Here is an 11,733-nt window from a genome sequence, read left to right on the forward strand (position 1 = left end):
TCCTGCTAACCACAAGATGGCTGCTGTGCCGCATCAACTGATGGTCAACTCTGCTTGCCAGAACTGCCTTCCGGAGACTGTATTCCATGGAGACTCACCTACAGTTGCGGAACTGCACGAGACCCACACTTGATCCAACCTTGAATGGAATCTATTTTCCCTATTGTTAAAAACTTTGGACTCGTGACCCCTCTCCCTCTACTCGCAGGTATCGCATTTTCAATGACCCCTCTGGAGGATAGCTGTCTATAGCAGAGATAGAGTAATTGGGAGAGGGGGAAAGGGCTGAGGGTCAAACATAGGATAAAAAACATATTTATATGTATGAAAGTAGAAATGGAACAGTATTGGTGACGACATGCTTGATTGAGACACTATGCAGTTTATCCTAGATGGGAAACTACACTTGGTGTGTTGTGATGATACTCAGGGAATGAGTGTTAGGCAATATAATTTAATATAAAAAAAGTAATAAGCAGGAGGAAAAAAAAATGCACATTTGATGACTGAAGAGAGTTGTATGGACACAACTGGGGTCTACTTTATAATATGTTCATTCTACTCCCTGGGGTTTATGCCTAGGATCAGATTTGGATACATGTGTAAGGATATGTCAGCTGTGCTAGCTAGTGGATATACTTAGACTAATTGAGTTCATTGGTAGAACAATTGAATGGGGGGGGGGGCGGAAGCCATTGAGGGCAATCATGAATGTCAGGGACAATGGAGGAGGAAGATGGGACATGGCAGAGGGTGGGGATGGGGAACCTAGGATGGCAAAACAAAAGGCAAGGTATGCAGGACACAAAAATTGGGAAATCATTTGCTGAGAACATATATGTTGATGTGCTTGATTGAGCCAATGCACAGTGTATTTTGGATGGAAAATTCATATGTGTGTTGTGATGAGAAAAAAAAATTTATAATAAAAAACAAAGTATAAAAAAAAAAAAAAGGAGAGAGAAGAGGATAAAGACAGCAGTGAACAATAGAGAGGCAGGATGTTAATGAGAAATAGATATGGTTTATTACCTGTTGATGATGACATGTATAGTATTCTCAACTGAACTGGTCTGGGAAATATTTCATGATGGGTGAAGTCTTTTTAATAAGCAAAACGAGAAATAGTGATTGACTGTCTAAAAAAATTATAATAATAATTATTGGGAAAAGAATGGAAAAGATATTGAATGATAAAGAGGGGAGATTGATATCTCTGTATTGACTGACATGCATGGCATTCCCTTTTGAAAAAAGCAATGGAAGTCAATGTAAAGTTATATGTAATCTACTGTAATAGAAAGAAGATTATGATGATAATAAAATAAAAAAAAAAATTTAAAAACGACATAAAATATATCTAATTGAGTAGTTCGAGCACACATAAATTCCTCTTTTGCAGACCTTCTACAACTTCTCATTTATTTATTTTATGCCAAAGGGTGTATGTGCTCACCAGAAACAGAGAACGAAACAGAGAAAGCACCTGCCATGGGATGTGGTCAGGTCACAATACCTTCTCCATTCTTCTATCCTATCATGATTTGGAGTACGCATGCGCACATACCTGGCATGTTCTTTAAGCCTCTAGAAATGAGATTCTGACTGCTCTCAGTTACGTGGGATCCAGCTTCCTTAGCTATACTGTGTCATGGGGCCAGCCCCACAACTTTATGTGACTGTTCAATTTTTGTCTTAATCTTTTTTCTTTTCTTTCTTTCTTTTTTCCTTTCTTTTTTACAAAAAGACCCTGTACACATTTATACCTTAATAGCTAGCTACCCAGCAAGTCATTAACATACAGAAACATGCATCATGAGAAGCAAGAAATATTACCTATCCCCTCTGCATATTAACAACCTGTCACTCCTGAGTGACAGCAGGGCCAGCCCCTGCATCATGGGGTCAGTCTCACAGTTTTCCTTCATTCTCTTCTTGGAATTTTGGGCATGCATGTACATGCACCCAGTGTTTTTTCAAGGTGTTGGTCTGGGGCTCGAACTGGAGACTCAGCCTTGTGGAATCCAACACCTTAACCACCACATCACCTGCTGATCTGTCACACTTTGTTTTACTCTGTGGTACACCATTCCATAACCTATTTGCCTCATTTACATGCACTCTTATGTCTGATATTTGTTTTTTCCTAAGCTTCTCCTCTTATCATCCTCTACCCCCATGCATTTTCTGGTGTCTACACTTGCCCTCACTATTTCTATGCCTTTGAATCTTTCAGTTTCTGCCATAGAGTACAGACATTCAGTATATGTCAATTGGGGACACACAGTGTCTGTCTTTCATAGTCTGCTAAATTCACTTAGCATTAACTCTTCTAGGTTCATCCACTTTGTGTCAAATGACAGAAGCTCACTGTTCTTTATGATTGAGTAGTATTCTATTGTGTGTATGTGCCACATTTTCTTCACAGAGTCATTAGGATTTGCCCACTTTCGCTGATTCCATGTCTTAGCTTTTTTGAATAATGTTGCAGTAAACATGGCTGTGCAAATATCTCTCTGACAGAATGGTTTTGTCTTGAGAATACCCAAGAGTGGTATCACTACGTCAAATGGTAGTTCACATAATCTTTTCACAATATGCATTTTCTGTGAATTTTTTGAGGACCTTTCACACAAGATTATATATACATACATATATATATATACATATATATACACATATATACACACACACATATATATACTTTAAAAAGTTTTTGCCATAGCGCACATGCACTTGTGGGAGAGAGTCAGTGAGAGGGAAAGTGAGAAATCACCCCCTGGGGAGATGGCTACACCACAATCCCTTCTCCTCCATTCTCCTGTGATTTTAGGCATGAATGCATATGCAACCCACATTTTTTCAAGTTGCAGGTCCAGGACTTGAACTATGGTCAGCCATGTGGGAGTCTAGTGACTTAGCCGCCACCCTCTCTGCCGGCCCCTGATTTTATTTTTAAATAGCACATTTCCTCATAGCACTGGACATGCTTACAAGTAGACCCAAATATCTCCAATTTCTCTTTAGTAAGATGCCAAAAATTAAATACACTAAACTTTATGTTCAAGAATTTTTTTTATTAGTTAACTTTATTTATTTTAATTTGACTAGAGAGGGACAGATTGAAAGAGAGAGAGAGAAAGAGAGAGAAAGGGAAAATGAGAAAGCAAGTCACCAGGTCCAGGACTTGAACCACGGTTGACTATGTGGGAGTCCAGCGCCTTTAACCACCATGCCACCTGCCAGCCCCTCAAGAATATTTTTTAAAAATTATGTATTTAATTTTATTTATTCATTAATTTATTTTAATTTGACCAGACAGAGACACACACACAGAGAGAGGGAAAGTGAGAAAGCAAGCTACCAGGTCTGGGACTCAAACCATGGTCAGCCATGTGGGAGTGTCCAGCACCTTAACCACTACACCGCCTGCTGGCCCCAAGAATTTTAGTAGTTAATTTTATTTGGACATGATTCAGGTATTTAATGAAGATCATTTAACTTTGTATAGTTTTAAGGTTTTAAGTTATCAAAGAAATTTTGGAAACTGTCTTTAAGCAAATATATAATAACATTAAACATACCTGTTACCTTTGGTTATTTTTCTTGTTGACAAATTAAGTAACAGGGATAATATGTGTTTATTTGACTACTAAAGCTAGAATATTAATTTTTACAAAATCACATATTCTTACTATTAAAGATTATTCAAGGGCCAGCAGGTGATGTGGTGGTTAAAGGTGTTGGACTCCCACATGGCTAATTGCGATTCGAGTCCCAGACCTGGCAGCTTGCTTTCTCACTTTCTCTCTCTCTCTCTCTCTCCTCTCCTGTCTTCTCTGGTCAATTAAAGTAAATAAATAAAATAAATAAGGGTCGATAAAAATAATTCTTTAAAAAAAGATTATTCAAGACATATGACCTTGAAAATTATTTGAGAATTACTTTTCAAAGAAAGTAATTTAATCAGCACTTATTTTTCTCTGGACCTATGGAATAGAGATTTAAAATACTTTTTTTTTTTTTTTTTTTTTTTGCCATAGTGTGCATGCACTTGCTGGAGAGAAAGAGAGCAGAAAAATGAGAAATTATCCCCCCAGGTGGGATAGCCAGACCACAATCCCTTCTCTTCCATTCTCCTCTCAGGATTTGGGGCATGCATGTACATGCACCTAGCATGGTTTTCAAGCCACTGAGTCCAGGACTAGAACCATGGAGTCAGCTATGTGAGATTCAGCACCTTAACCTCCATGCCAGTTGCTGGCCCCAAACAGAATCCCTTTCAAATTATCTCTAATAATAACATTCAGAGGTAGAGTACTGTTACATGTAAATAATACCCATATACAGACATACAAGTACATGCAGACATACCCAGAGATCCATGGCCTCTGTTCTGAAATGGCAGCCACGTTCCAGGTACACATATAAAACTCACTAGTTGGATCTGAATTATGTCTCTGGCAGTTTAAAGTTTAGATAGCTAAAGGCTTTTAGTAACATTTGTGGAAAAGACTTCTAAGATTTTTCATTTGCCAGTTCATTTTTTGTTTTGTTTTGTTTTGAGAGGTTTTCGCTATAGGGCGCATACGCTCGCCAGACTCCTTACATTTTGACAAGGCCATATACCCTGCTCTTCTAAAAAAACTTTTTTAAAGAGATTTTTGCTTTAGGGCGTGTGCGCTCACCCAGGAGAGACAGAGAGACAGAGACCATGAGAGGGAAAGTGAGAAATCACTCCCCAGGGGGATGGCCACGCTGCCATGTCTTCTCCTCCATTCTCATCCCAGGATCTTAGGCATGCATGCACATATACCCAGTGTGATTTTCAAGCTACCAGGTTTGGGACTTGAACCACAGTCAGCATGTGGGAGTCCAGCGATGTAACTGCTATACCATCTGCTTGCTGGCCCTATTCTTCTAAAATTTTACTTGAGGCCTCCAGCTGGACTTTGCTCAGTTTCTGTTGGACACCCAACTCAATTTCTGGATCCCAATAGTCTGGAGCCAGAGTGCCGGAATGGACTTAACCCAGTTCCTGTCAAACGCCCAGCTTGACCTCTGGGTCCAGTCAAAAATAAACCCAGAGACCTCAGGACACAAAGAGCAGAGTTCAAAATCTAAAAGGGACTTACCTGATATTGCCAGAGGCAGCGAGCATGAAGGCCGCAGTGAGATCCTTCTGTCTGTTCCCTCCATGTTCACAGGGGCCACTGGGGGTCTCTTTTGAATCCTCTTTGTGATATCAAACTGTTAAAAGAGAAATTTGAGGCACAGTAAAATGTTGAGAAAGAAGCAGTTTATAGATCGGAGAACATAAGACCAAAATAGTTTTGTGTTTCAGTGACAAAACGTCAGAGGCAAGTACCTATTGGGAAAATGCAGAAGTGACACAGAAATTATTCGGTTGGCTTGCGATTAAAAACGTGCCCCCTCCTTTTGTAGGCACCATTGGCAAGTCTCTAGTCACATAGTCATCTATTAGCTGTTTTTGGCTAACTGGGTAAAATTTTATTTCTGTCTGACCCAAGAAAGTATCATGACATTCACACAATGAAAAAATTGCAACACATTTTTCATTGTATCCCCATTGTTGAGCAACGCATGACTGGTATGCAGCCATTAAACCAAATGAGGCAAATCAATATGAACAGATGTGGAAAGATAATAGTTAATTTGGGGTGTCAGTTTGACTGAATGGAAGGATGCCTGGAAGGCTGGTGAAACTCTGTTTCTAAGTGTGTTTGAGAGAGTGCTGCCAGGTAAGATTGGCATGTGGGTCAGGGAGCTGTCAATGCAGGTGAGTACCATCCAGCCAGCTGGGAGAATGGGAGCGACAGAGAGAAGTGAGCTTCTGTTTCCCCTACCCGTTTCTCCCTCTCTAACCCTTCTGGAGGGTGCTGTGTGTTTCACTCCTTTACTTTTCGCCTGCTCCACCCCTGCTCTTCCACTCAGCTCTCGGCTGTGTTTGTTTCCAGTTCCCAGCCCTTGCATCCCTCAAGTCAGCCACACTCCAAATTCTTTAACCTTTGAATTCTAGACTCATAAAGCAACACCCAAGGTGCTTGAGTTTGCAGCCTCCCAAGGAGACTCTAGCCTTTTGATTGGAACTGCACCAGCTTCCTTGCTTCAGACTCTCTTGGGTGCCCCCTTTAGGCCTTAGATGAGTACTGCACCAGTTCCCCCGTTTCAGTCATTCATCTGTTTCGCTAGCTTGCAGACAGCCTGTTGTGGGACCCTTCTATCTTGTGATTATCCCTATATTAAATCCCTTCTTTTACATACATATTTATCCTGCTGACTCTCCTTCTTTGGAGAACACTGACAAATACAGGAAGAATTTCTTGTACGCATTGGTAAGTTAAAAGGCAGGATACAGAATACTGTATAATATGCTTGCATTTGTATATGAAATAAAGATGTGTCATGTGCATAGACAAGAATCTATTGGGTTGCAGGAAAAGTCATGATGCATTTTTGCATAGAAAAAATACACGGGCCAGCAGATGTCGGAATGGTTACGTTGCTGGACTCCCACATAGTTATGGTTCAAATGTCCCATCCAGCCGCTTAAAACTCACACTGGGCATGTGTGCATACATGCCCAAAATTCTGAGAGGAGATTGGAGGAGAAGGGATTGCGGCATGGCCATCCTACCTGGGGGGTGATTTCTCACTTTCTGGCTCTCGGTCTCTCTGTGTCCAGTGAGTGCTCATGCCCTGTAGCAAAAAATCTCTCTTAAAAAGAAAAAGATATGTCATGACTTTTCTGACAACCCACTAGTAACACCGATGGAAGATCAAGGGTGGGGAAGTTTGCTTTTCACTCTATACCTTTGTTGCTTTTCATATCAATACCTCTTCTTGTCATGTGTTTATGTGTGATACCTTAAACAATTTTTTTATTATTATCATTTTATTTTATGCTGTAGGGTGCACACACTCACCAGAGAGAGACAGAAGAGAGGGAAAGTGAGAAATCATCCCTAAGGATGACCATTCTGCAATCCCTTCTCCATTCTTTTCTCAGGATGTTGGGCATGCAGGCTCATGTACCTTGCATGATTGGGACTCAAACCGTGTAGTCAGCCATGTGGGGTTCAGCACCTTAGCCTCCATGCCACTTGCTGGCCCACTTTTAAGCAATTTCGAAACTGCTTTCCCATAGGTGGGTTGGCTAGCATGCCCCTAAATTCAAGTCAACCTGAACTTTCAGAATGGAACCTTATCTGAAAATAGGGTCGTTGCAGATAAAATTAGTTAAGGATCTCTAGGTGAATCATCCTGGGCCTAGGGTGGGCCCTAAATCCAATGGTTCTTATAAGAGGAGATGACACAGAAGCACAGGTAAGATGGTTTTCTGGAGAGAGAGGCATAAATTGGAGTTGCACTATTGGAACCCACCAGAAGCTGGAAAAGGCAAGAAAGGAATCTTACCTAGAGCTTCAGGTAGTGTGGACCTGCTGACAGCTCAATTCTGGACTTTGAGTCTCCTGAACTGTGAGAGAATAAATGTTGTTTTAGGCAACATGGTTTGTGGCAATTTGTTTCAGAGTCTCGGGGAAGCCAGTAAACCCCTTTATCTCTTCCTATTTGGTGCTTTGTTCCAAAGTTTATGGCAGAAATTCTGTTTCCTAAGCATGCCTTCTCCCTCATGGCCATTTCCCCTTCCTTCATCCTCTCCCCTTCCTACTTCTAAACATCTTAAGAAAAAAATCCTCCTGTGAGCTGGCAGGTGGCAAGGTAGCTAAGGCACTGGACTCCCACATGGATGACTGCTTTGAGTCAGGGACCTGGTGGCTTAAAAATCATACCAGGTGCATGTGCACGCATGCCCAAAAGCCCAGGAAGAGAATGGAGAAGAGAACGCAGCATGGCCATACCCCCTGGTGGTGATTTCTATTTTCTCTCTCACTGTCTCTCTGTCCCTCTCTGGTGAACACTCTATGGCAAAAACTTTAAAGAAAAGAAGAAGAGGGGACCAGCAGTTAGCATAATGGCTATGTCGCTGGACTCCCACATAGCTGACCCCGGTTCAGGTCCTGGACCTGGTGACTTAAACTCACGCCGGGTGCATGTGTGTGCATTCACAAGATCCCGAGAGGAGAAGCGAGGAGGAGGGATTGCGGAGTGGTCATCCTCCCTGGGGGGTGATTTCTTGCTTTCTGTCTCTCTGTCTTTCTGGCGAGCACATGTGCCGTATAGCAAAAACCTCTCCAATAAAAAATAAATAAATGAAGAAAAAGAAGAAAAAAAAGGAACCACAGAACTCTCTAGTTCTCTTTCTGCCATGTGAGGGCACAATGAGACTGACTTTGCCAACTGAGCACATTAAAAAGGATTAGCAAAAATGACTATGTCTGCATTTCAACTGAGAAAATTATGCTTACGTATATTTAAAAAAATCCTCCCATGCATAGTATGAAGGGACACAAATTCTTCTAATCCTTAGTTTCCTAATCACTTTCATAAATACAGGCTTATTGTAGAAAATTTATAAATGAAGAATAAAATTCATCCGGCAGGCAGAGGCCAAGGTGCTGCCAAACAGCATGCCACATGCAGGCCAGCCCTCGCGGTGGCCACCTGATCTGCATGTCCCATGTGCTGAGCTCAAGAACCCCGTTCTTTCCAGCACCCTGTGATACCTCCCCATCTTGCCATGCTGGTCCTATTGAGTGAGGGGCCAATGCAACAGCCCCGGACATAGAAGACTGACCTCTCGGTAGATGTGAGCAGACAGTTCTGGCGGGATAGACTATTTCCAACATGGGGGATATTTACAACAATCGTTCCGTCCTCGTGAGCTTCTAATCTCCGCTTCCTTCTCCCAGGGCACTTTCCCTGAACGCTGGCCCCCATGAACACACAACCTAAGTAAGGGACGTGTACCTGCTTGGAAGCTCAGTTTTGAGGTCATTCTGTGGTAGGCAGTTAGTCAGCCGTGAGCGGGCAGCCCTAAGAGAAAAGTGAAAGGCTCCTCTAGCTCTGGGCGCCAGGAGGGCGAGGCAATTTGCCATCTTCCTTCCTTGAGGCCTGAGGGAAGCGCACAGGGATGATTCGTAGATTTTTCTCTTATCAAAAAGACCTAAGCAAGCGTTTTTTGGTCAATGCCCCAATTCCTATTAGGGCAATGGACTTGCTGGGCAGTCTAATTGGGGCAACCTGGCTCGCACTGGGCGTGCGCGATTAGGTGATGGAGTTCCTCATTCTTTACCTGAGGAAGGCGCGCAGGTGCAGGAAAAGAACCTGTGGGTTCAGAGTTAAAGGAAGGACATGGACAGGGTAAGGAGCTTCCCACTAATGAATATTCATGACCTCTAGTAATAAAATAACGGTTAACTTACTGTACCAAGCGCAGTTGCCACCTGGCAATCTGCTCGCCCAACAACCTTTTTGGATGTACTTTCTTTCTTTCCTTTCCTTGCTTTCTATTAAGTCTTTTCTTCTACCTACTTCATTCGTAGTTGCGGTTTCATTTTGCGCCTAGGGACAGATCTCTAATTTTAGTGATCTGGACCCAAAGAACCAAGGACTTCACAACGCAGCTCAACACTTTCCCATCCGTTCACAATTCTAATCTTTATCACTAACTCCCCCACTCCCTTACCGAACTGCTCCAGATAAGCCTGCGATCTAGGAAGCATCATGGATTAACTTTGCGGTTCTGTGATAACTCACCCAGCATGTGACTGCTTCCCTCACCTACTCCTACGAAAGCCCCATGACCCACAAAGTCTCCCACATTCAATATGCCAAGCCACCTTCCAGGGCCTCAGGTCTCAGCCATGGAGGAGGGGATGCACTTGGGTAGTCATATCATAGTCTCTTTGGTTTTAATTACCAGAGGGTGTGTGTGCTTGTCAGCGAGAGAGAGGGGCAGGGAGGAAGCACTCACTGATAGGGCCGAGTTACATCACACTCGTTTCTCCCTCCTCGCAGGATTTGGGTCATGCACATGCGCACTCACACACACACATGTACTGTGTTTCTCAAGTTGCCAGGGTCAGGATTCGAACTGCAGTTGGACATGTGGGATCTAGCTCTCTTAACCACTAGGCTATAGGGCTGGCCCATATCACATTCTTTTTTTTTTTTTGGAGAGGTTTTCACTGTAGGGCGCGTGCGCTCGCCAGACAGACAGAGAGAGACATAGAGACAGAAAGCGAGAAATCACTCCCCAGGGGGGATGGTCACGCTGCAATCCCTTCTCCTCCATTCTCCTCTCGGGATCTTGGGCACGCATGCACACGCACCTGGCGTGAGTTTTTAAGCCACCGGGTCCGGGACGCGAACTGCGGTCGACTACGTGGGAGTCCAGCGACATAGCCATTACGCTAACTGCTGGTTCCCTATCACATTCTTAATCAAGCTTTCATTTAAGCCTCAAAAGGCCCTGGGTGGGAAAGATTCCTAACTGGTTTAACACATGAGAAGTACAGCCTCACACCTTTTCCTAGCTCGCTGCTGGAGTTTGAATATGTCCCCGAAAAATGCGTTTGTTGAGCCATCTCAGTAGGATTAAACGGGTGAAAAGTTAATGTGATTGTGATGTCTAAAGGTGAAGGTCTTTGGGAAGAAACCAGGATTAAGGTCATTAGGGGAGGGTCCCCATGACTGAGTTTGGTTGGGTTTATAAAAAGAGGGAAGGAGAGAGACAGAGACACAAACACAGACCATGCCCTCCTACCTCCACCATGCTGTGTTGTGGTCAGAAGACACCCGGAGAGGGCCCCTGGACCTCAAGCTTCCAAACCATGGGCTGAATAAACCTCTATTTTTATACATCCCCTAGTTCCAGGGATTTCCTGTTATTAGGAACGGAATAGACTAGGGCTCTCTCCATGTAACTGGCTGGAGTTTGAATCCAAGTTATCCTGACAATAGCTCTTTCCTGACCTACGGGTCTGGAGCCCACCACTTGGGCACCTTGACCTTCAGACTTCAGAAGTAGTTGGGACCAGCAGTTGGTGTAATGGCTATGTCGCTGGGCTCCCATGTGGCTGACTGTGGTTCGAGTCCCAGACCCGGTGGCTTAAAACTCATGCTGGGCGTGTGTGTGTGCGTGCCCAAGATCCCGAGAGGAGAATGGAGAAGTAGGGATTGCGGTGTGGCCATCCCCCCTGGGGGGTGGTTTCTCGCTTTCTGTTTCTCCGTCTCTCTGTCTGGTGAGCGCACACGCCCTGCAGCAAAAACTCTTCCCAACCCCCCCAAAAAAAGTAGTTCCCCCTCCTCTGCTTTCTGCCTACCTTCTCTCCACGATGCTCTCCTGGGCAGCCTCAGGTCCTGGGGGAGAGGAGGACCCCGCGTCTCTGTCCTCACCTCTCAAGGGCGTCGGGGCTGCACAGAGACAGAGTGACAGATGCTGAGTGGGAATTTTTCCCCCAGGAGTAAGTCCAAGGCTCCGCAACTGATTACAAGCAGGAATTGCTCCGCCTTCCTGCCAGAGCTGGAAAAGCAACTCTCAGGCAGCTTTCTCAGGAAACGAAACTCAAAGAATAGTTGAGTTTCACTTTCCATCCTGCAGCTTTGGCAGTTGTGCAGTGCAAGGAATGGGGGCCTCACCCTTTTGCAGCTGTGTGGTAGTCCACATGCTGGTGGCTACAGTCCTTTAGGGACTCAGAGGTCAAGCAGAATGCTCAGAGCTGCATCCTGTGAGCAGGATACTCGGCTGTCCTTGGCCTCAGCTCCCCAGCTGTGAAATGGGTGCTAGTGGGTAGCTTGGAGCTACTA

The 11,733-nt window shown here is 43.9% G+C and overlaps 1 protein-coding gene across 6 annotated transcripts in view; it reads right to left on the reverse strand.

Annotated features, from left to right (window-relative positions):
• The window catches only part of APOL5 (apolipoprotein L5), a 27,971-nt gene extending 16,504 nt beyond the window's left edge, over positions 1 to 11,467 (reverse strand). Inside the window, exons 1-4 of one of the 6 annotated variants that reach the window (XM_014584946.2) lie at positions 11,250 to 11,464; positions 8,893 to 8,958; positions 7,438 to 7,498; positions 5,136 to 5,250 (exon numbers count right to left, since the gene is read on the reverse strand). In XM_014584946.2, the coding sequence (XP_014440432.1) occupies positions 5,136 to 5,199 (64 nt within the window). In that variant the 5' untranslated portion in view covers positions 5,200 to 5,250; positions 7,438 to 7,498; positions 8,893 to 8,958; positions 11,250 to 11,464. Of the gene's footprint in view, positions 1 to 5,135; positions 5,251 to 7,437; positions 7,499 to 8,892; positions 8,959 to 11,249 lie in introns of all 6 variants that reach the window. The other 5 variants (XM_027769015.1, XM_014584947.2, XM_006170317.3 and 2 more) reach the window with 5 other exon arrangements.
• Positions 11,468 to 11,733: the final 266 nt, after the last annotated feature.

The sequence above is a fragment of the Tupaia chinensis genome, unplaced genomic scaffold (genome assembly GCF_000334495.1).
Source record: "Tupaia chinensis unplaced genomic scaffold, TupChi_1.0 Scaffold148234_1, whole genome shotgun sequence".
Classification (NCBI taxonomy): domain Eukaryota; kingdom Metazoa; phylum Chordata; class Mammalia; order Scandentia; family Tupaiidae; genus Tupaia; species Tupaia belangeri.